This window comes from Bombina bombina, chromosome 3, assembly GCF_027579735.1.
Source record: "Bombina bombina isolate aBomBom1 chromosome 3, aBomBom1.pri, whole genome shotgun sequence".
In the NCBI taxonomy this organism is placed as follows: Eukaryota; Metazoa; Chordata; class Amphibia; order Anura; family Bombinatoridae; genus Bombina; species Bombina bombina.
In genome coordinates this window covers 274,271,024-274,293,523 of record NC_069501.1, presented here as the reverse complement: position 1 = coordinate 274,293,523, position 22,500 = coordinate 274,271,024, and the positions used below count along the sequence as shown (strand labels likewise).

At 39.2% G+C, this 22,500-nt stretch overlaps 1 protein-coding gene across 1 annotated transcript in view; it reads left to right on the top strand.

Annotated features, from left to right (window-relative positions):
• Positions 1-22,500, top strand: part of KIAA0753 (KIAA0753 ortholog) — a 150,631-nt gene that overhangs the window by 89,028 nt on the left and 39,103 nt on the right. Inside the window, exon 8 of the mRNA XM_053705247.1 lies at positions 11,138-11,340. Within this exon, the coding sequence (XP_053561222.1) occupies positions 11,138-11,340 (203 nt within the window). The remainder of the gene's footprint in view (positions 1-11,137; positions 11,341-22,500) is intronic.

The following is a 22,500-nucleotide window of genomic DNA, read 5'->3' as shown; positions in this document are numbered from 1 at the left end:
GATGAGAAAAATGAAATGGACTAAACTGGTTACTGAAAGAAAGTGTGAGGTTGGCATCCTTTTCAGCAGCATAACTCAGTACTATATTCTGTAACCTGAACAGTTAAAAAAAAAAAAAATTCTCATTCAAGAGCTAACTTTCCAATTTCTATGGTTTCCAATTGCTGTGAGCAAAATGTTCTGACTTTTGTAAGTGGCTAAAATGTTTCCACACTTTAATCCTGATTATAGTAAAACGAGAAAATGTTGAAAAGACTGTAAACAACTCTGTGATGGATGCGGCTCATGTAGAGTAATATGTTCTCTATTTAAATATCTATGAGGTTTTTTTTTGTTTTGTTTTTTAATTTCTGTATATTATATGATGCAGCAAACATAAACACCAAAGGCAAAACAGTTGTATGAATGCATTTATAAAATGTTTTATAGTAGATTTTAATCATAAAAACATTATAAAAAGGAGTGGATTGCACTCACATAAATACAATAGCACATATTTTATACATATACAGAACTATAAAGCTTAACCTCAAGGTTAGTATAGTACTTGATTGTGTTGGAGAACACTACTTGACTCCTAACATCACATCAAACTGTGTCAAAACAATTTAAACAGAACACAAAGTTTAAAATTCCTTTTAAAAAGACAAATAAATAAAATTTTAATAACAAACTAAGAGATGCTAAACTCTCTCCTATATAAAAACATATCCAGAATATTAGTGATATTTTAGATGGAGTTTAATTAACCAGTTGCAATGAAGATATACTATAACTTACTTTTTAGTATATATATGAACTTCAAATACCTCACTCTCTGCCGCCCAGTTAAAAAGTTAATTTTTCTGTGAGCTAAACGTCTAAATTGTTGTCCAGTCAGCGATCTAGCTACAACAAAATTGCCTTAAACGGGATATCGCTGATTGGACAACAATTTAAACCTTTAGCACACGGAAAAATGTACTTTTGAAGTGGGCAGTGGAGCGCTGGGTATTTGAATTTCATATCTATATTAAAAAGTTAGTTACAGTGGCTCTTCATTACAACTGATGAATTAAAGAGACAGGAAACCCCAAAATTTTCTTTCATGGTTTAAATAGTACATACAATTTAAAACAATTTTTCTATTTACGTCTATTATTAAATTTGCTTCACTATCTTGTTTTCTTCTATAAGGTACGACGAGTCTACGGATTCATCCTTTACTTGTGGGATATTATCCTCCTGCTAACAGGAAGGGGCAAAGAGCACCACAGCAGAGCTGTCTATATAGCTCCTCCCTTAGCTCCACCCCCCAGTCATTCTCTTTGCCTACTCTAAGTACTAGGAAGGGTAAAGTGAAAGAGGTGATAAAATATTAGTTTTTAATTTCTTCATGCAAGAGTTTTTTGTTTTAAATGGTACCGGTGTGTACTATTTACTCTCAGGCAGCAGATGGATGAAGACTTCTGCCTTGAGGATGATGATCTTAGCATTTGTCACTAAGATCCAGAGTAGTTCCCACAGAGGCTGAGGGGTACAAGAAACTTCAGTGTGAGGAACGTTTTCATGCTATATAGCAGTGAGGTATGTTCAGTCATTTTTTCTGGAGAGACTGTGTATTTCAGAAAGGCTGACAGTATCCCCATGAGGGTAAGGGTAAGCAGTAATCCTAAGAGCTATAGAAGGGCATTACTAAGCTTGCATAAGGGGCTAATTTAAAAATGGTTGACACTAAGTTTTTGAATGTTTGTGGGCAAACGTTTTGTGAACTGGGAGTGCTGTTAACGTTTTTTGGGCAATAACGTTTTTTGGCAACTTTATTGAGGGTACACTTGGCTTATTTTTTGGGTCTCAGAACCCACATGGCTAGTTTAAAACCGCTCTGGTGCGGTTCTTTGAGGCTGTAAAGACATCGAGGGAGATGGGCGGGGCCTATTTTCACGCCTCAGATGCGCAGTTGTATTCACTTAGCAAGCAGCAAGCTCCAACTCCAGAGGGCCCTTGTGGAAGTTTTGGGCCAAATCAAAGCTTTAACCCCATTTTTCTAATCCCTGAGGGCAGGTAGGCGCCACAGCAGGGCTGTGGCGAGGTGCTGGGGGCGTTTTTTCCGGATTTAGGCCTTATTATCAATCCGGTTTGCACAATAAATGGTTAAATGTTTATTTTTCTTGTGGGGCAAACTTATCTACACAAATTGAGTCTATCAAAAATTTGAAAAGTTTGGTGCATTTTAAAGCAGTTTTGCAGAACGTGTGTGCTTTTTTTCTCTTAAAGGCGCAGTATCGTTTTTAAAGATTATTTTTTTCACTAAATAAAGTGTTTTCAAGCTTGTTTGTAGTCATTACTAGCCTGTTCAACATGTCTGACATTGAGAAAAGTCAATGTTCAATATGTTTAGAAGCCATTGTGGAACCCCCACTTAGAATGTGTCCCTCGTGCACTGAAAGGTCAATAAATTGCAAAGAACATATTTTAGCTACTAAAAGTATGTCGCAGGATGATTCTCAGTTAGAAGGGAATCGGGTTATGCCATCTAATTCTCCCCAAGTGTCACAACCGCCTAAGCGACGCCAAGTACTTCTAGTGCGTCAAATTCCTTCACCCTGCAAGATATGGCCGCAGTTATGAATACTACCCTCACAGAGGTTTTATCTAAGCTGCCTGGGTACAACTATACCTATTGATGACAGTTGTGCTTTCAAAGATCCTATGGATAAAAAATTAGACAGTCTCCTAAAGAAAATATTTGTTCATCAGGGTTTTCTTCTCCAACCTATAGCGTGCATTGTTTCTGTAACTACTGCAGCTGCTTTTTGTTTCGAGACTCTGGAGGAGGCTCTTCAGGTTGAGACCCCATTAGATGATATTCTTGATAGAATTAGGGCTCTCAAGCTAGCTAATTCTTTCATTACAGATGCCGCTTTTCAACCGGCTAAATTAGTGGCAAAGAATTCAGGTTTTGCCATTTTAGCGCGTAGAGCGGTTATGGCTTAAGTCCTGGTCTGCTGATGTGTCGTCAAAATCTAAGCTTTTAGCCATCCCTTTCAAAGGTAAGACCCTATTCGGGCCTGAACTGAAAGAGATCATTTCAGACATCACTGGAGGGAAAGGCCATGCCCTTCCTCAGGATAAGACAAATAACATGAGGACCAAACAAAATAATTTTCGTTCCTTTCGAAACTTCAAAGTCCCCTTCCCCTGCTGCAAAACAAGAGGGGAATTTTGCTCAATACAAGTCAGTCTGGAGACCTAACCAGACTTGGAACAAAAGTAAACAGGCCAAGAAGCCCGCTGCTGCCACCAAGACAGCATGAAGGGGTAGTCTCCGATCCGGGACTGGATCTAGTAGGGGGCAGACTTTCTCTCTTCGCTCAGGCTTGGGCAAGAGACGTTCAGGACTCCTGGGCTTTAGAAATCGTAACCCAGGGGTATCTTCTAGATTTCAAAGAGTCTCCTCCAAGGGGCAGATTCCATCTTTCTCAATTGTCTGCAAACCAGACAAAAAGAGAGGCGTTCTTACGCTTTGTAGAAGACCTATATACCATGGGAGTGATCCGCCCTGTTCTGGAAACAGAACAGGGGCAGGGGTTTTACTCCAATCTGTTTGTGGTTCCCAAAAAAGAGGGAACCTTCAGACCAAATTTAGACCTCAAGATCCTAAACAAATTCCTCAGAGTCCCACCTTTCAAGATGGATACCATTCAGACTATTTTACCATTGATCCAGGAGGGTCAATATATGACCACCGTGGACTTAAAGGATGCGTATCTACACAGATCATCACCAGTTCCTCAGGTTCGCCTTTCTGGACAAGCATTACCAGTTTGTGGCTCTTCCCTTCGGATTGGCCACAGCTCCCAGAATTTTCACAAAGGTTCTAGGGTCCCTTCTGGCGGTTCTAAGGCCGCGGGGCATAGCAGTGGCGCCTTATCTGGACGATATCTTAATTCAGGCGTCGACTTTCCAACTAGCCAAGTCTCACACGGACATCGTGTTAGCTTTTCTAAGATCTCACGGGTGGAAGGTGAACGTAAAAAAGAGTTCACTTATCCCTCTCACAAGAGTTCCATTCCTGGTAACTCTGATAGATTCGGTGGACATGAGAATTTTTCTGACGGAGGTCAGGAAATCAAAGATTTTAACCACCTGCCGAGCTCTTCATTCCATTCCTCGGCCGTCAGTGGCTCAGTGTATGGAGGTAATCGGACTAATGGTAGCGGCAATGGACATAGTTCTGTTTGCTTGCTTGCATCTCAGACCACTGCAACTATTCATGCTCAATCAGTGGAATGGTGATTATGCAGATTTATCTCCTCAGATAAATCTGGATCAAGAGACCAAAGACTCTCTTCTTTGGTGGTTGTCACAGGATCATCTGTCCCAGGGAATGTGTTTCCACAGGCCAGCGTGGGTCATAGTGACGATGGACGCCAGCCTGTTGGGCTGGGGTGCAGTCTGGAATTCCCTGAAAGCACAGGGTTTGTGGACTCAGGAGGAGGCTCTCCTCCCAATCAATATTCTAGAACTGAGAGCGATATTCAACGCGCTTCAGGCGTGGCCTCAGCTGGCTTTGGCCAGATTCATAAGATTCCAGTTGGTCAATATCACGACTGTAGCATATATCAATCATCAGGGGGGAACAAAGAGTTCTCTTGCGATGATAGAGGTTACCAAAATAATTCGATGGGCAGAGACTCACTCTTGCCATCTATCAGCAATCTATATCCCAGGGGTGGAGAACTGGGAAGCGGATTTTCTAAGTCGTCAGACTTTTCATCCGGGGGAGTGGGAACTCCATCCGGAGGTGTTTGCACAATTGATTCAGCAATGGGGCACACCAGAATTGGATCTGATGGCGTCTCGTCAGAACGCCAAACTTCCTTGTTACGGGTCCAGGTCAAGAGATCCTCAGGTAGTACTGATAGATGCTCTAGCAGTACCCTGGTCGTTCAACCTGGCTTATGTGTTTCCACCATTTCCTCTCCTTCCTCGTTTGATTGCCAGAATCAAACAGGTGAGAGCTTCAGTGATTTTGATAGCACCTGCGTGGCCACGCAGGACTTGGTATGCAGACCTGTTGGACATGTCATCTCTTCCACCATGGACTCTGAGACAGGACCTTCTGATTCAAAGTCCTTTCCAGCATCCAAATCTAGTTTCTCTGCGGCTGACTGCCTGGAGATTGAACGCTTGATTTTATCCAAGCGGGGTTTCTCCGAGTCATAGATACCTTGATTCAGGCTCGAAAGCCTGTCACTAGGAAAATTTATCATAAGATATGGCGTAAATATCTTTATTGGTGCGAATCCAAGGGCTACTCATGGAGTAAGATCAGGATTCCTAGGATTTTGTCCTTTCTCCAAGAAGGATTGGAGAAGGGGCTATCAGCTAGTTCCTTAATGGGACAGATATCTGCTTTATCAATTTTACTGCACAAGCTCCTGGCAGATGTTCCAGAAGTTCAGTCGTTCTGTCAGGCTTTAGTTAGAATCAAGCCTGTGTTTAAACCTGTTGCTCCGCCATGGAGTTTGAATTTAGTTCTTAAAGTTCTTCAAGGGGTTCCGTTTGAACCTATACATTCCATAGATATTAAGCTTCTATCTTGGAAAGTTATGTTTTTAGTCGCTATCTCTTCGGCTCGAAGAGTTTCTGAACTATATGCATTGCAATGCGACTCGCCTTATCTTGTTTTCCATGCTGATAAGGTGGTTTTGCGTACCAAACCTGGATTCCTTCCTAAGGTTGTTACTAATAGGAATATTAATCAGGAAATTGTTGTTCCTTCTCTGTGTCCTAATCCTTCCTCTAGGAAGGAGCGTCTGTTGCACAACTTGGACGTGGTTCGTGCTTTGAAGTTTTACTTGCAAGCGACCAAAGATTTCCGTCAAACATCTTCTTTGTTTGTTGTCTATTCTGGAAGACGTAGAGGTCAAAAGGCTACGGCTACCTCTCTTTCTTTTTGGCTGAAAAGCATCATCCGTTTGGTATACGAGACTGCTGGACAGCAGCCTCCTGAAAGAATTACAGCTCACTCTACTAGAGCGGTGGCTTCCACATGGGCTTTTAAAAATGATGCTTCTGTTGAACAGATTTGTAAGGCTGCGACTTGGTCTTCGCTTCATACCTTTTCCACATTTTACAAATTTGATACTTTTGCTTCTTCGGAGGCTATTTTTGGGAGAAAAGTTCTTCAAGCAGTGGTGCCTTCTGTTTAACCATCTGTCTTGTCCCTCCCGTTCATCCGTGTCCTGTAGCTTTGATATTGTATCCCACAAGTAAAGGATGAATCCGTGGACTCGTCGTACCTTATAGAAGAAAAGTAAATTTATGCTTACCTGATTAATTAATTTCTTCTATGGTACGACGAGTCCACGGCCCGCCCTGTCATTTTAAGACAGATTATATTTTTTGATTTTAAACTTCAGTGACCTCTGCACCTTATAGTTTCTCCTTTTTCTTCCTGTACCTTCGGTCGAATGACTGGGGGGTGGAGCTAAGGGAGGAGCTATATAGACAGTTCTGCTGTGGTGCTCTTTGCCACTTCCTGTTAGCAGGAGGATAATATCCCACAAGTAAAGGATGAATCCGTGGACTCGTACCATAGAAGAAATTAATTTATCAGGTAAGCATAAATTTACTTATCCTTTGCTGAAGGAACCACATTACACTACTGCAGCTAGATGAAGTCATATAGTTAGCCAATCACAAGAGACAAATGTGTGCAGGCACCAATCAGCAGCTTGCTCCCACTATTGTAGGATATGTGTGTATTATTTTTCCACAAGGGATACCAAGAGAAAAAAGCACATTTGAAAATAGAAATGATTTTAAAAGTGTCTTAAAATGACATGCTCTATCTGATTCATGCAAGTTTAATTTTGACTTTCCTATCCCTTTAAACTCCATCTAAAAAAATCACTAATGTTCTGGATCTGTTTACCATTACTTTATTACAGGTATAAGCAGTTATAGAGATGTAACATTTCCAGAAATTTTAAAGCCTTGAAAAAAACTTATTTTCCAGGAAAAAAAATGTAAATTTTCAGTAAATTTGAAATAAAAATGCAGAAGGGAGTATTCTTATAAATTGAATTTCATTGTTACATTTAGAACATAAAATACAGTGTGTATACAAGTATTATACATGGGAGAATACCTAAACAACTATATTTAAAAGGATAAACTCTTATTATATGGGTTAATAAACAGTGGGAATTTTTGAAGGGTGCCATTTTTGATGCAACAGCACACTGTATTAGACATGTCTGTAAAAGTAAAAGAAAGAGGAAAACAATATGGTTTTCCAAAGATGTAGCATATGCTATCAGATGATGATATGCATGTATGGAGACTCCAACAAAAAAAGACTAAGCAGTTAATTAGGAAGGTTAATGCTCATGCGGAAGAGAAGATGGCACAGTCGGTAAAACATGGGGACAAAACATTCTTTAGATATATCAGTGAGAGAAGAAACACGGCTAGATTACGAGTTGTGCGTTAAGGTTAAAAAGCAGCGTTAAGAGGTCTTAACGCTGCTTTGTAACGCCCGCTGGTATTACGAGTCTTGAAATGACAGGTGTACTGCTCACTTTTTTGGTCAGACTCGAAAATACCGCAAAACCACTTACGTCAATTGCGTATCCTATATTTTCTATGGGACTTGCATAACGCCGGTATTATGAGTCTAACCAAAAGTGAGCGGTACAGCCTCTCCTGTCAAGACTGATACTGCATTTAAAAGTCAGTAGTTAAGAGTTTTATGGGCTAACGCATAAAACTCTTAACTAAAGTGCTAAAAAGTACACTAACACCCATAAACTACCTATTAATCCCTAAACCGAGCCCCCCCCCCACATCGCAAACACTAAATACAAATGTTTAACCCCTAATCTGCCGAACCGGACATCGCCGCCACTATAAAAAAATATATTAACCCCTAAACCATCGCCCTCCCGCATCGCAAACACTAGTTTATTGTTATTAACCCCTAATCTGCCGTCCCTAACATCGCCGACACCTACCTAAATGTATTAACAACTAATCTGCCGCCCCCAACGTCGCCGCAACTATATTAAAGTTATTAACCCCTAAATCTAAGTCTAACCCTAACCCCCCTAATTTAAATATAATTGAAATAAATCTAAAGAAAATTGCTATAATTCACTAAATTATTCCTATTTAAAACTAAATACTTACCTATAAAATAGACCCTAAGCTAGCTACAATATAAATAATAGTTACATTGTAGCTAGCTTAGGATTTATTTTACAGGCAACTTTGTATTTATTTTAACTAGGTACAATAGTTATTAAATAGTTATTAACTTTTTAATAACTACCTAGTTAAAATAAAGATAAATGTACCTGTAAAATAAAACCTAACCTAAGTTACAATTACACCTAACACTACACTAAAATTAATTACCTAAATTAACTACAATTAAATACAATTTAAAACAATTATCTAAAGTACGAAAAAAACAAACACTAAATTACAGAAAATAATAAAATAATTACAATTATTTTAAAACTAATTACACCGAATCTAATCCCCCTACCCTATACGAAATTACAAATAGCCCTTTAAAAAGGGCCTTTTGCGGGGCATTGCCCCAAAGTAATCGGCTCTTTTACCTGTAAAAAAAAGTACAATACCCCCCCAACATTAAAACCCACCACCCACACACCCAACCCTACTCTAAAACCCACCCAATCCCCCCTTAATAAAACCTAACACTAACCCCTTGAAGATCACTCTACCTTGAGAAGTCTTCACCCAGCCGGGCCGAAGTCCTCTATGAAGCCGGGCAGAAGTCTTCATCGAAGCCGGCCAGAAGAGGTCCTCCAGACGGGCAGAAGTCTTCATCCAGGCGGCATCTTCTATCTTCATCCATCCGGCGCGGAGCGGCTCCATCTTCAAGACATCCGACGCGGAGCATCCTCTACCAATGAAGTCCAACTGAAGAATGAAGGTTCCTTTAAATGACGTCATCCAAGATGGCGTCCCTTGAATTCCGATTGGCTGATAGAATTCTATCAGCCAATCGGAATTAAGGTAGAAAAAATCCTATTGGCTGATCCAATCAGCCAATAGGATTGAGCTCGCATTCTATTGGCTGATCCAATCAGCCAATAGAATGCGAGCTCAATCCTATTGGCTGATTGGATCAGCCAATAGGATCTATCAGCCAATCAGAATTCAAGGGACGCCATCTTGGATGACGTCATTTAAAGGAACCTTCATTCTTCAGTTGAACTTCGTTGGTAGAGGATGCTCCGCGTCGTATGTCTTGAAGATGGAGCCGCTCCATGCCGGATGGATGAAGATAAAAGATGCCGTCTGGATGAAGACTTCTGCCTGTCTGGAGGACCTCTTCTGGCCGGCTTCGATGAAGACTTCTGCCTGTCTGGAGGACCACTTCTGCCCGGCTTCGTGGAGGACTTTGGCCCGGCTTAGTGTTAGTTTTTTTCAGGGGGGATTGGTTGGGTTTTAGAGTAGGGTTGGTTGTGTGGGTGGTGGGTTTTAATGTTGGGGGGGGATTTGTACTTTTTTTTTTTTTACAGGTAAAAGAGCTGATTACTTTGGGACAATGCCCCGCAAAAGGCCCTTTTAAGGGCTATTTGTAATTTAGGGTAGGGCTTTTTTTATTTGGGCGGGGGGCTTTATTAAGTTGTTAGGGGGATTAGATTAGGTGTAATTTAGTTTGAAAATCTTGTAATTATTTTATTATTTTCTTTTCTGTAATTTAGTGTTTTTTTGTACTTTAGATAATTTTATTTAATTGTAATTAATTGTATTTAATTATAGTGTAGTGTTAGGTGTAATTGTAACTTAGGTTAGGTTTTATTTTACAGGTAAATTTGTCTTTATTTTAACTAGGTAGTTATTAAATAGTTAATAACTATTTAATAACTATTGTACCTAGTTAAAATAAATATAAAGTTGCCTGTAAAATAAAAATAAACCCTAAGATAGATACAATGTAACTATTAGTTATATTGCAGCTATCTTAAGGTTTATTTGATTACTATAACAAACACATGTAAAATTTGAAGGATGCAGTCATTCAGAAAGCTTGCTGTATATAGCTTTTAAGTGTGCCTATCCAAATCCTGCATTCTACTTTATTCATTTTATTTAAAAAATATTTTTGACTGCCATTACATAAACATGAATATGAGAGTACCACCACTTTAGGTAACAGTAGTCAACAACAAAGGGTTCTGGACCTTTTTGTGTGCACCATTGCAGAAGGGAATTTAGAATTAATGAGATCCAATGATACTGATGGGCAAACCGTGTTGTTCAGTTGGTCTAATATGAAGTCCCAAGTGTTCTTAGGAGGGCCACGCTGTGCACACAAATATTATAGCTACATGCATACAAACAGACACAGAGACACAAACCTATACATGCGCAGGCATACATATAGTTACATACATAAGCACGCAGACTCCCCTTAAAAGGAACGGTGATGGTGGCTTAGAGCGCTGTTGACTGTCACTTTAGTTTCGTGTGTGTGTTGTGTGCTGTCTCTGAAGCTCACCACACACACAGTGAAGCAGCACAAGGCTCCCTAAACAGAAAGAGAAGTGCACCAAAAACCTTGTCACCCCTAGCCACAAGGTGTAGGGGTTTCATTTGAATAAAAGTGATTTTTTTGTTTGTTGTGAGTGCTTAAACCCAAAAATAATCAAGTTTGCTTAGTTCTCATGATATTCTTTGTTGAAGTGATACCTAGGTAAGTGTCTGAAGCACTGCAGTAGCAGGAAATATTTCTGCCATCTAGTGCTCTTGCAAATGGATAACATTCTTGCAAAACAGTTGCCATATAGTGCTCCAGACATGTGCTTTATATATGAATCATGAAAATAACTTTGTTTAATGTCCTTTAAGGATGCTTTAACCATTTATTTTTTGAACCTCTAACCATGTTTCCTAATTTTAAATATTTGTGGTGTCTACAAAAATGTCTCCAGGTGCTTTTGTGCAGAAAACACAAATAAATCATTGCTAGTTTTTACCTTGTTAGCAGTTTAAAGGATCATAAAGATAGATACATTTTTACATTTTGTAATGTATTTATACATAAACATGTCCATGTTTAATATTATTACTTGATATTTTCCATAATCTTTAATTATATATTCTCCAGACAAACCACAAGATCGCCTGACTGCATCGACCCAAACAGATCATAGACCACCAGACGACCCACCCACCCCTGAAAGAAGAGCAGCCCTTAAATCAGGGCTGGAGGCTTTAATACAAGCTGGTGGATTAAAGGATTTAGCCAGAAGAGATGTTGGACAGGGACAATACAGGAGTAAGGGAGTTTTGCTTCCTCAGAGACCACAGGTACATGATCATTAAGTGATAAAACCATGTGCTATCATAAGCTGAATTAAACCTCAAGCTATTTGCAAAATAGATTTAAACTTGTAGTCTGTGCTTAGCATTTTAGTTTATGTCTGATAATCAGTTATACCCCTGGCAGATTTGTCTGTAGAAGAGTTCAGTATGAAAAGCTACTAAAATAATCTTGGATTATTATCATACCGTGCTATTCATAACTTATTGCATTTTTCTAATGCTATTCATTTAAAATTTACCTACAATGCTGTTGCAGACATTATGCAGGATGAAATAATGACTGGATGCACTCACAAACGTCAGCTGGCACTGAAGGAAGCCATAATTTACATAATACTTGTATTGGCTTCTTGGGAGTGTGGGACTAAACACAATTTCTTTCATGTAATTAGCAAGAGTCCATGAGCCAGGAGGGGCAAAGTTTCCCAAACCTCAAAATGCCTATAAATACACCCCTCACCACACCCACAAATCAGTTTTACAAACTTTGCCTCCCGTGGAGGTGGTGAAGTAAGTTTGTGCTAGATTCTACGTTGATATGCGCTTCGCAGCAGGCTGGAGCCCGGTTTTCCTCTCAGTGTGCAGTGAATGTCAGAGGGATGTGAAGAGAGTATTGCCTATTTGAATTCAATGGTCCCTTCTACGGGATCTATTTAATAGGTTCTCTATTATCGGTCGTAGAGATTCATCTCTTACCTCCCTTTTCAGATCGACGATATACTCTTATGTACCATTACCTCTACTGATTCTCGTTTCAGTACTGGTTTGGCTTTCTACTACATGTAGATGAGTGTTCTGGGGTAAGTAAGCCTTATTTTTTGTGACACTCTAAGCTATGGTTGGGCACTTTTATATAAAGTTCTAAATATATGTGTTTAAACATTTATTTGCCTTGATTCAGGATGTTCAATATTCCTTTTTTCAGACAGTCAGTTTCATTATTGGGATAATGCATATGAATTGAAACATTTTTTCTTACCTTAAAAATTGACTTTTTTCCCTGTGGGCTGTTAGGCTCGCGGGGGCTAAAAATGCTTCATTTTATTGCGTCATTCTTGGCGCAGACTTTTTTGGTGCAAAAATTTTCTTTGTCATTTCCGGCGTCATACTTGTCGCCGGAAGTTGCGTCATGTTTTTGACGTTTTTTCGCGCTAAAAATGTCGCCGTCACTGGATGTGACGTCATTTTTGGCGCCAAAGCATTTAGGCGCCAAATAATGTGGGCGTCTTTTTTGGCGCTAAAAAATATGGGCGTCATTATTGTCTCCACATTATTTAAGTCTAGTTGTTTATTTGCTTCTGGTTGCTAGAAGCTTGTTCATTGGCATTTTTTCCCATTCCTGAAACTGTCATTTAAGGAATTTGATAAATTTTGCTTTATATGTTGTTTTTTCTATTACATATTGCAAGATATCTCAGATTGACCCTGAATCAGAAGCTACTTCTGGAAAATCGCTGCCTGATGCTGGATCTACCAAAGTTAAGTGTATTTGCTGTAAACTTGTGGTAACTGTCCCTCCGGCTGTTGTTTGTGATGAATGTCATGATAAACTTGCTAATGCAGTTAATATTTCCTTTAGTAATGTTCAATTACCTGTTGCTGTTCAGTCAACATCTAATACTCAGGGTGTTCCTGTTAATATAAGAGATTTTGTTTCTAAATCTATTAGGAAGGCTATGTCTGTTATTTCTCCTTCCAGTAAACGTAAAAGGTCTTTTAAAACTTCTCATTTTCCAGATGAATTTTTAAATGAACAACATCTTTCTGATTCTGTTTCTGATGATGATTTGTCTGATTCAGAGGATTCTGTTTCAGAGATTGACACTGATAAATCTTCATATTTATTTAAAATGGAATTTATTTGTTCTTTACTTAAAGAAGTCTTAATTGCATTAGAAATAGAGGATTCTGGTCCTCTTGATACTAAATATAAACGTTTAAATACGGTTTTTAAACCTCCTGTAGTTATTCCGGAGGTTTTTCCCGTCCCTGATGCTATTTCTGAAGTAATTTCCAGGGAATGGAATAATCTGGGTAATTCATTTACTCCTTCTAAAAGGTTTAAGAAATTATATCCTGTGCCATCTGACAGATTAGAGTTTTGGGACAAAATCCCTAAGGTTGATGGGGCTATCTCTACTCTTGCTAAACGTACTACTATTCCTACGGCAGATAGTACTTCCTTTAAGGATCCTTTAGATAGGAAAATTGAATCCTTTCTAAGAAAAGCTTATTTATGTTCAGGTAATCTTCTTAGGCCTGCTATATCTTTGGCGGATGTTGCTGCAGCTTCAACTTTCTGGTTGGAGGCTTTAGCACAACAAGTGACAGACCATAATACTCATAGCATTGTTAATCTTCTTCAACATGCTAATAACTTTATTTGTGATGCCATCTTTGACATCATTAGGGTTGATGTCAGGTATATGTCTTTAGCTATTTTAGCTAGAAGAGCTTTATGGCTTAAAACTTGGAATGCTGATATGTCTTCTAAGTCAACTTTGCTTTCCCTTTCTTTCCAAGGTAATAAATTGTTTGGTTCACAGTTGGATTCTATTATTTCAACTGTTACTGGGGGGAAAGGAACTTTTTTACCACAGGATAAAAAATCCAAAGGTAAATATAGGGCTGCTAATCGTTTTCGTTCCTTTCGTTACAATAAGGAACAAAAGCCTGATCCTTCCCCAACAGGAACGGTATCAGTTTGGAAACCATCTCCAGTCTGGAATAAATCCAAGCCTTTTAGAAAGCCAAAGTCAGCTCCCAAGTCCACATGAAGGTGCGGCCCTCATTTCAGCGCAGCTGGTAGGGGGCAGATTACGATTTTCAAAGAAATTTGGATCAATTCGATTCACAGTCTTTGGATTCAGAACATTGTTTCTCAAGGGAACAGAATAGGTTTCAAGATAAGGCCTCCTGCAAGAAGATTTTTTTCTTTCTCGCGTTCCAATAAATCCAGTGAAGGCTCAAGCGTTTCTGAAATGTGTTTCAGATCTAGAGTTGGCTGGAGTAATTGTGCCTGTTCCAGTTCTGGAACAAGGTCTGGGGTTCTACTCAAATCTATTCATTGTGCCAAAGAAGGAGAATTCCTTCAGACCAGTACTGGATTTAAAGATATTGAATCGTTATGTAAGAATACCAACATTCAGAATGGTAACTATAAGGACTATTCTGCCTTTTGCTCAGCAAGGGCATTATATGTCCACAATAGATTTACAGGATGCATATCTGCATATTCCGATTCATCCAGATCACTTTCAGTTTCTGAGATTCTCTTTCCTAGACAAGCATTACCAGTTTGTGGCTCTGCCGTTTGGCCTAGCAACAGCTCCAAGGATTTTTTTCAAAGGTTCTCGGTGTCCTACTATCTGTAATCAGAGAACAGGGTATTGTGGTATTTCCTTATTTGGACGATATCTTGGTACTTGCTCATTCTTCACATTTAGCAGAATCTCATACGAATCGACTTGTATCGTTTCTTCAAGAACATGGTTGGAGGATCAATTTACCAAAGAGTTCGTTTTTTGGTTTCCAGATAGATTGTGTCCATGACTCTGTCGTTAACGGACAAGAGACGTCTAAAATTGGTTTCAGCTTGTTGAAACCTTCAGTCTCAATCATTCCCTTCGGTAGCCTTATGCATGGAAATTCTAGGTCTTATGACTGCTGCATCGGACGCGATCCCCTTTGCTCGTTTTCAAATGCGATCTCTTCAGCTCTGTATGCTGAACCAGTGGTGCAGGGATTATACAAAGATATCACAATTAATATCTTTAAAACCGAATGTACGACACTCTCTGATGTGGTGGACAGACCACCATCGTTTAGTTCAGGGGGCTTCTTTTTTTCCTCCAACCTGGACTGTGATCTCAACAGATGCAAGTCTGACAGGTTGGGGAGCTGTATAGGGGTCTCTGACAGCACAGGGGGTTTGGGAATCTCAGGAGGCGAGATTACCAATCAACATTTTGGAACTCCGTGCGATTTTCAGAGCTCTTCAGTCGTGGCCTCTTCTAAAGAGAGAGTCGTTCATTTGTTTTCAGACAGACAATGTCACAACCGTGGCATATGTCAATCATCAAGGAGGGACTCACAGTCCTCTGGCTATGAAAGAAGTATCTTGAATACTTGTATGGGCGGAATCCAGCTCCTGTCTAATTTCTGCGGTTCACATCCCAGGTATAGACAATTGGGAAGCGGATTATCTCAGTCGCCAAACATTACATCCGGGCGAATGGTCTCTTCACCCAGAGGTATTTCTTCAGATTGTTCAATTCTGGGGACTTCCAGAAATAGATCTGATGGCTTCTCATCTAAACAAGAAGCTTCCCAGGTATCTGTCCAGATCCCGGGATCCTCAGGCGGAAGCTGTGGATGCATTGTCTCTTCCTTGGAAGTATCATCCTGCCTATATCTTTCCGCCTCTAGTTCTTCTTCCAAGAGTGATTTCCAAGATTCTAAAGGAGCGTTCGTTTGTTCTGCTGGTGGCTCCAGCATGGCCTCACAGGTTTTGGTATGCGGATCTTGTTCAGATGGCTACTTGTCAACCATGGACTCTTCCGTTAAGACCAGACCTTCTATCGCAAGGTCCTTTTTTCCATCAGGATCTCAAATCCTTAAATTTGAAGGTATGGAGATTGAACGCTTGATTCTCAGTCATAGAGGTTTTTCTGACTCCGTAATTAATACTATGTTACAGGCTCGTAAAACTGTATCTAGGAAGATATATTATCGAGTCTGGAAGACTTACATCTCTTGGTGCTCTTCTCATCTTTTTTCCTGGCATTCTTTTAGAATTCCTAGAATTTTACAATTTCTTCAGGATGGTCTGGATAAAGGTTTATCTGCAAGTTCTTTGAAAGGACAAATTTCTGCTCTTTCTGTGTTGTTTCACAGAAAGATTGCTAATCTTCCTGATATTCATTGTTTTGTTCAGGCTTTGGTTCGTATCAAACCTGTCATTAAGTCAATCTCTCCTCCTTGGAGTTTGAATTTGGTTCTGGGGGCTTTACAAGCTCCTCCGTTTGAACCTATGCATTCTCTGGACATTAAATTACTTTCTTGGAAAGTCCTGTTCCTTTTGGCAATCTCTTCTGCTAGAAGAGTTTCAGAGTTATCTGCTCTTTCTTGTGAATCTCCTTTTCTGATTTTTCATCAGGATAAGGCGGTGTTGCGAACTTCATTTAAATTTTTACCTAAGGTTGTGAACTCTAACATTAGTAGAGAAATTGTTGTTCCTTCATTATGTCCGAATTCTAAGGAAAGATTGTTGCATTCTTTGGATGTAGTTAGAGCTTTGAAATATTATGTTGAAGCTACTAAAGGTTTCCGAAAGACTTCTAGTCTATTTGTTATCTTTTCCGGTTCCAGGAAAGGTCAGAAGGCCTCTGCCATTTCTTTGGCATCTTGGTTAAAATCTTTGATTCATCATGCTTATGTCGAGTCGGGTAAAACTCCGCCTCAAAGGATTACAGCTCATTGTACTAGGTCAGTTTCTACTTCCTGGGCGTTTAGGAATGAAGCTTCGGTTGATCAGATTTGCAAAGCAGCCACTTGGTCTTCTTTGCATACTTTTACTAAATTCTACCATTTTGATGTGTTTTCTTCTTCTGAAGCAGTTTTTGGTAGAAAAGTACTTCAGGCAGCGGTTTCAGTTTGATTCTTCTGCTTATAATTTCAGTTTTTTTCATTATAAGATTAAAACTTTATTTTGGGTTGTGGATTATTTTTTCAGCGGAATTGGCTGTCTTTATTTTATCCCTCCCTCTCTAGTGACTCTTGCGTGGAAGTTCCACATCTTGGGTATTTATTATCCCATACGTCACTAGCTCATGGACTCTTGCTAATTACATGAAAGAAAACATAATTTATGTAAGAACTTACCTGATAAATTCATTTCTTTCATATTAGCAAGAGTCCATGAGGCCCACCCTTTTTTTTGTAGTGGTTATGATTTTTTTGTATAAAGCACAATTATTCCAATTCCTTATTTTTTATGCTTTCGCACTTTTTTCTTATCACCCCACTTCTTGGCTATTCGTTAAACTGATTTGTGGGTGTGGTGAGGGGTGTATTTATAGGCATTTTGAGGTTTTGGAAACTTTGCCCCTCCTGGTAGGAATGTATATCCCATACGTCACTAGCTCATGGACTCTTGCTAATATGAAAGAAATGAATTTATCAGGTAAGTTCTTATATAAATTATGTTTTCTTTCCAAAGGCAGGGAGAGTCCACAACTTCATTCATTACTGTTGGGAATATCAACATCTGAAACCAGGAGGAGGCAAAGACATCCCAGCCAAAGGCTATAAATATCCCTCCCACTTCCCCTATCCCCCCAGTCATTCTTTGCCTTTCGTCACTATTGGATGTCCTCCTCCACCTCTGTGGAGGTTACCTTATCGTGCGGACCTTCTGACTCAGTGTCTTTTCCTACATCAAAATCTTGATTCTCTGAGACTGACTGAGTGAAAATTGAAACTTTAGTCTTATCCAAGAGAGGTTTTTCTGAAAGTGTGATAGACACTTTAATCCAGGCTTGCAAGCTGGTCACTAGCTGTATTTACCACAAGGTATGGCATACTTACCTTCAATGGTGTGAGGAATGCAGTCTTCCATGGCACAAGGTGAAGGTTACCTGAATTCTATCCTTTCTCCAAGATGGTTTGGAAAAGGGTTTATCCGCCAGTTCTCTGAAGGGTCAGATCTCGGCCCTGTCAGTCTTACTGCACAAGAGATTAGCGGATATTCCTGACGTGCAGTCCTTTGTTCAGGCTCTGGCTAGAATCAGGCCTGTGTTTAAACCTGTTGCTCTTTCTTGGAGCCTCAACCTTGTTCTTTGTGTTTTGCAACCCTTCTTCCTCGAAGGAACGTTTGCGCCACAATTTGCCTTAAAATTCTGTCTTCAGGCTACTAAGGATTTCAAGCAATCCTGTTCCTTGTTTGTGATATACACTGGTAAGCGCAATGGTCAGAAGGCCACTGCGACTTCATTATCTTTCTGGCATAGAAGTATCATCCGTTTGACTTATGAGAAGGCTGGGCAACAGCCTCCTGAGAGGATAATGGCTCATTCCACTAGAGCAGTTTCTTCTTCTTGGGCTTTTAAGAATGAAGCTTCTATGGATCAGATTTGTAAGGCGGCTACCTGGTCCTCCTTACATACTTTTTCAAAATTCTATGAATTTGATGTTTTTGATTCTGCGGAGTCGGCTTTTGGGAGAAAAGTGTTGCAGGCGGTGGTGCCCTCAGATTAGGGTCCGCATTTATTTTTTGCCCTCCGGTTTTATTTATTCAGTGTCCTCTGGAGCTTGAGTATTGGTTCCCAACAGTAATGAATGAAGTCGTGGACTCTCCCTGCCTTTTGCTTACCAGATAAATTCCTTTCTTCCCTGGCAGGGAGAGTCCACGACCCCGCCCGTAATATTTTTTAGGCAGCTTCCCTGTTATTTGTTTTATTCTGGCCCCTCTATACCCTAATGTTTCTCTTGCTTTTCTTGTTCCCTCGGCTGATTAACTGGGGGAGATAGGGGAAGTTGGAGGGATATTTATAGCCTTTGGCTAGGGGTGTCTTTGCCACCTCCTGGTGGCCAGGTGTTGATATTCCCAACAGTAATGAATGAAGTCGTTACTTTATCTGGTAAGCATAAATTTAGTTTTTTTCACAAAAACAAGAGTTGTTAAATGACCCTTTAAGTGGTCACTCCGGTGATATACATGCAGCAGTACAGTATTGTTCACCAGAGAGGTCACACATTAAGTCAAGACAAAAGAATCATAGCGTATAAGAAATATAAAGACTCTGTAAAAGGAAGACCTAGAAATGCAGAAACCAGCAAAGAAAGATTATGCAGTTAATTAAAACTGCTAAGGGTCATGCAGAACAGATGATACCATAGTCAATGGGGAGAAAGGCACAAAACTTCTTTTTTTTTTTTTTTTTTTTTTTTTTTTAGGAAAAGTGTGGGAGGGAAGCCAGGATGTTAAGACTCTCAGATAGACTTAATGCTTACTTGGTCTTTTACAACATTTATTAAGAAATCCTACACTGAAAGGTAAAATGGTTAGCGCTTCACTTATGCTATATTTCCAAGATTTGCCCTTTTCTGAGCACCAACACCACTAAGCAAATAATATACTCCCTTGTTATTTCCCGACTTGACTACTGCAATAATCTACTTACTGGCCTTCCTCTTTCTTGCCTCTCCCCCTTCAATCCATCCTAAATGCCTCTGCCAGGCTAATCTACCTTTCCGTCGCTCTGTATCTGCTGCACCTCTCTGCCAGTCGCTTCACTGGCTCCCCATTCACAGCAGAATTCAATTCAAAATCCTCACCCTTACATAAAAGCTCTCACCAACGCCTCTCCCCTCTACCTATCCTCTCTAATCAACAAGTATACTCCAGCCCATCCACTGAGATCCAACAATGACCTGCTCCTTGCATCTTCGACTATAACCTCTTCCCATGCTAGACTGCAGGACCCCTGTCGTGTAGCACCTACCCTCTGGAACACTCTTCCTTGTGCTGTCAGGCTTTCCCCTAATCTTTCTAATTCTTTTAAATGCTCCCTGAATACTTTTTTGTTCAGAGAAGCCTACCACCCAACTCAGTAATAAATTACTTCCCCTTACCTAATATTCCCTCATCTCAGATATTCAATACAGATATTCCCTAACTCTGTATTAACTTCTTTTTCACTCATGCAGTTCTCACCTCCTGTTTTCCAACCTCATACCCTTCTAGATTGTAAGTTCCCACGAGAATAGGGCCCTCAATTCCTCCTGTATCACATTTTGTCCTGTCTCTCTCTTTTCTTTTTTTTTTTTTAAATATATTTTTATTTTAGAACCAGCAATGTGTCCTGCATTGCAAAGGCAAAACAGTAACAAAATTACAGTATCCAAACAGATAACTCAAATATACATTTAAAATTTTGACAAAAGAAACAAAAAAAACTGCAATACTCTCTCTCCCCTCTAGTTCAGAAATACTATACTATTCCGCCAATGTTTTATATATATTAGGATATTCCCCTCTTTCAATAGCCCCAAATAGATATTCAGATCTGTGAAAAGGGTAAATTAGTTGTATTTGAACTTCTCGGGGGTAGGAATTAATACATTTTCCCATTTGTTGAGGAATAATTTGATTTGGGTTTCAGATTCAATAGATGTATCATATTGTTCTGTTATCAATTGGGTACATAAAAGTTGCCTAAATTTACTCATTCAAGGTTTTTTTTTTTTTAATTCACATTCCTTAGGAGCAAATTTCTACCCGTTAATAATACAGTATTTAAAAATATATTGTTCCGCTGTTCGCACGAACTAGCCACTAAGAAGAAAACATGTATATCTAATAGATTAAATACCGATTTGGTTATTGTATTATACCAACAATGAATTTTTTTCCAGAATTGCTGAACTTTAGGGCAGCTCCAAAAACTGTTGTATACATCTGCTGCAAGGAAACTACATTTACATCATGATGGGTTATACCTCCCATTCCATTTAGCTTCTAAATATGGTGTAATATAAATCTTGTTCAATAATTTCATATGAGATTCTCTCCAAGATGATGAGGCTTTTTTGAATACTCTCAAGTGGATCCCCTTCATATATTAGATACCATTTATTAGCAAGTTTTTGAAAATTATCCTGTCCTTGAAATTTTTTAAGGGTCTTATATAGAATAGAAATTATTCTTAGCATAAATAAAAAGAGAGACGCACTCAACCTGGAAACGAACAATAGCATAATAGCTTGTTCTATGGCTAGTTACCACCCAAGAAGCAGCCTCTTTTTGCTCAACATGGGCCTTTCACAGAGAAGAACTTTCCTGAAGCATATCAGTTTGATCCTGACTTCACAGTACAGTCCAGCCCCGAAATAGCAGGCAATCCTTCTCTGAACGAGAGAAACAGCAAAACCCCAGAATAGAAATTATTCTTAGCCTGACTTTAATATTATTGATTATAAATTGATTATAGGTTCTAAAGAGCACCACATCCAATTGTTAGGGTATTCTCTGGATAGTTCTAAAAAGAAATGACGAATCTGCAAGTAAGCAAAAAATTCTTTATGTGGGAGATTGAATTAATTTCTAAGATCTTGAAAAGTCCTACATTTTGACTTATCTATTTCTTTAAGTTGGTGCATATATATATATATATATATATATATATACATACATACATACAAGGCCTTTCTCATTCCAATTTTTGAATATTTTAGAATTTAGTGCATATTTTAATCCTGGATTCCCAACAATGGGTAAGAATCTGGAGCAATGTACATTAATTTTAATAGTTTTACAGATTTTATACCATGCAGAAATAATGTTTTTCTTTCATGTAATTAGCAAGAGTCCATGAGCTAGTGATGTATGGGATATACATTCCTACCAGGAGGGGCAAAGTTTCCCAAACCTCAAAATGCCTATAAATACACCCCTCACCACACCCACAATTCAGTTTTACAAACTTTGCCTCCCGTGGAGGTGGTGAAGTAAGTTTGTGCTAGATTCTACGTTGATATGCGCTTCGCAGCAGGCTGGAGCCCGGTTTTCCTTTCAGAGTGCAGTGAATGACAGAGGGATGTGAAGAGAGTATTGCCTATTTGAATTCAATGGTCTCCTTCTACGGGATCTATTTCATAGGTTCTCTGTTATCGGTCGTAGAGATTTATCTCTTACCTCCCTTTTCAGATCGACGATATACTCTTATATACCATTACCTCTACTGATTCTCGTTTCAGTACTGGTTTGGCTATCTACTATATGTAGATGAGTGTCCTGGGGTAAGTAAGTCTTATTTTTTGTGACACTCTAAGCTATGGTTGGGCACTTTATATATAAAGTTCTAAATATATGTCTTTAAACTTATATTTGCCATGATTCAGGATGATCAATATTCCTTATTTCAGACAGTCAGTTTCATTATTTGGGATAATGCATATGAATAATCAATTTTTTTCTTACCTTAAAATTGTTTCAATTGACTTTTTTCCCTGTGGGCTGTTAGGCTCGCGGGGCTGAAAATGCTTCAATTTATTGCGTCATTCTTGGCGCAGACTTTTTTGGCGCAAATTTTTTTTTGTAATTTCCGGCGTCATACTTGACGCCGGAAGTTGTTCGTGTTTGCG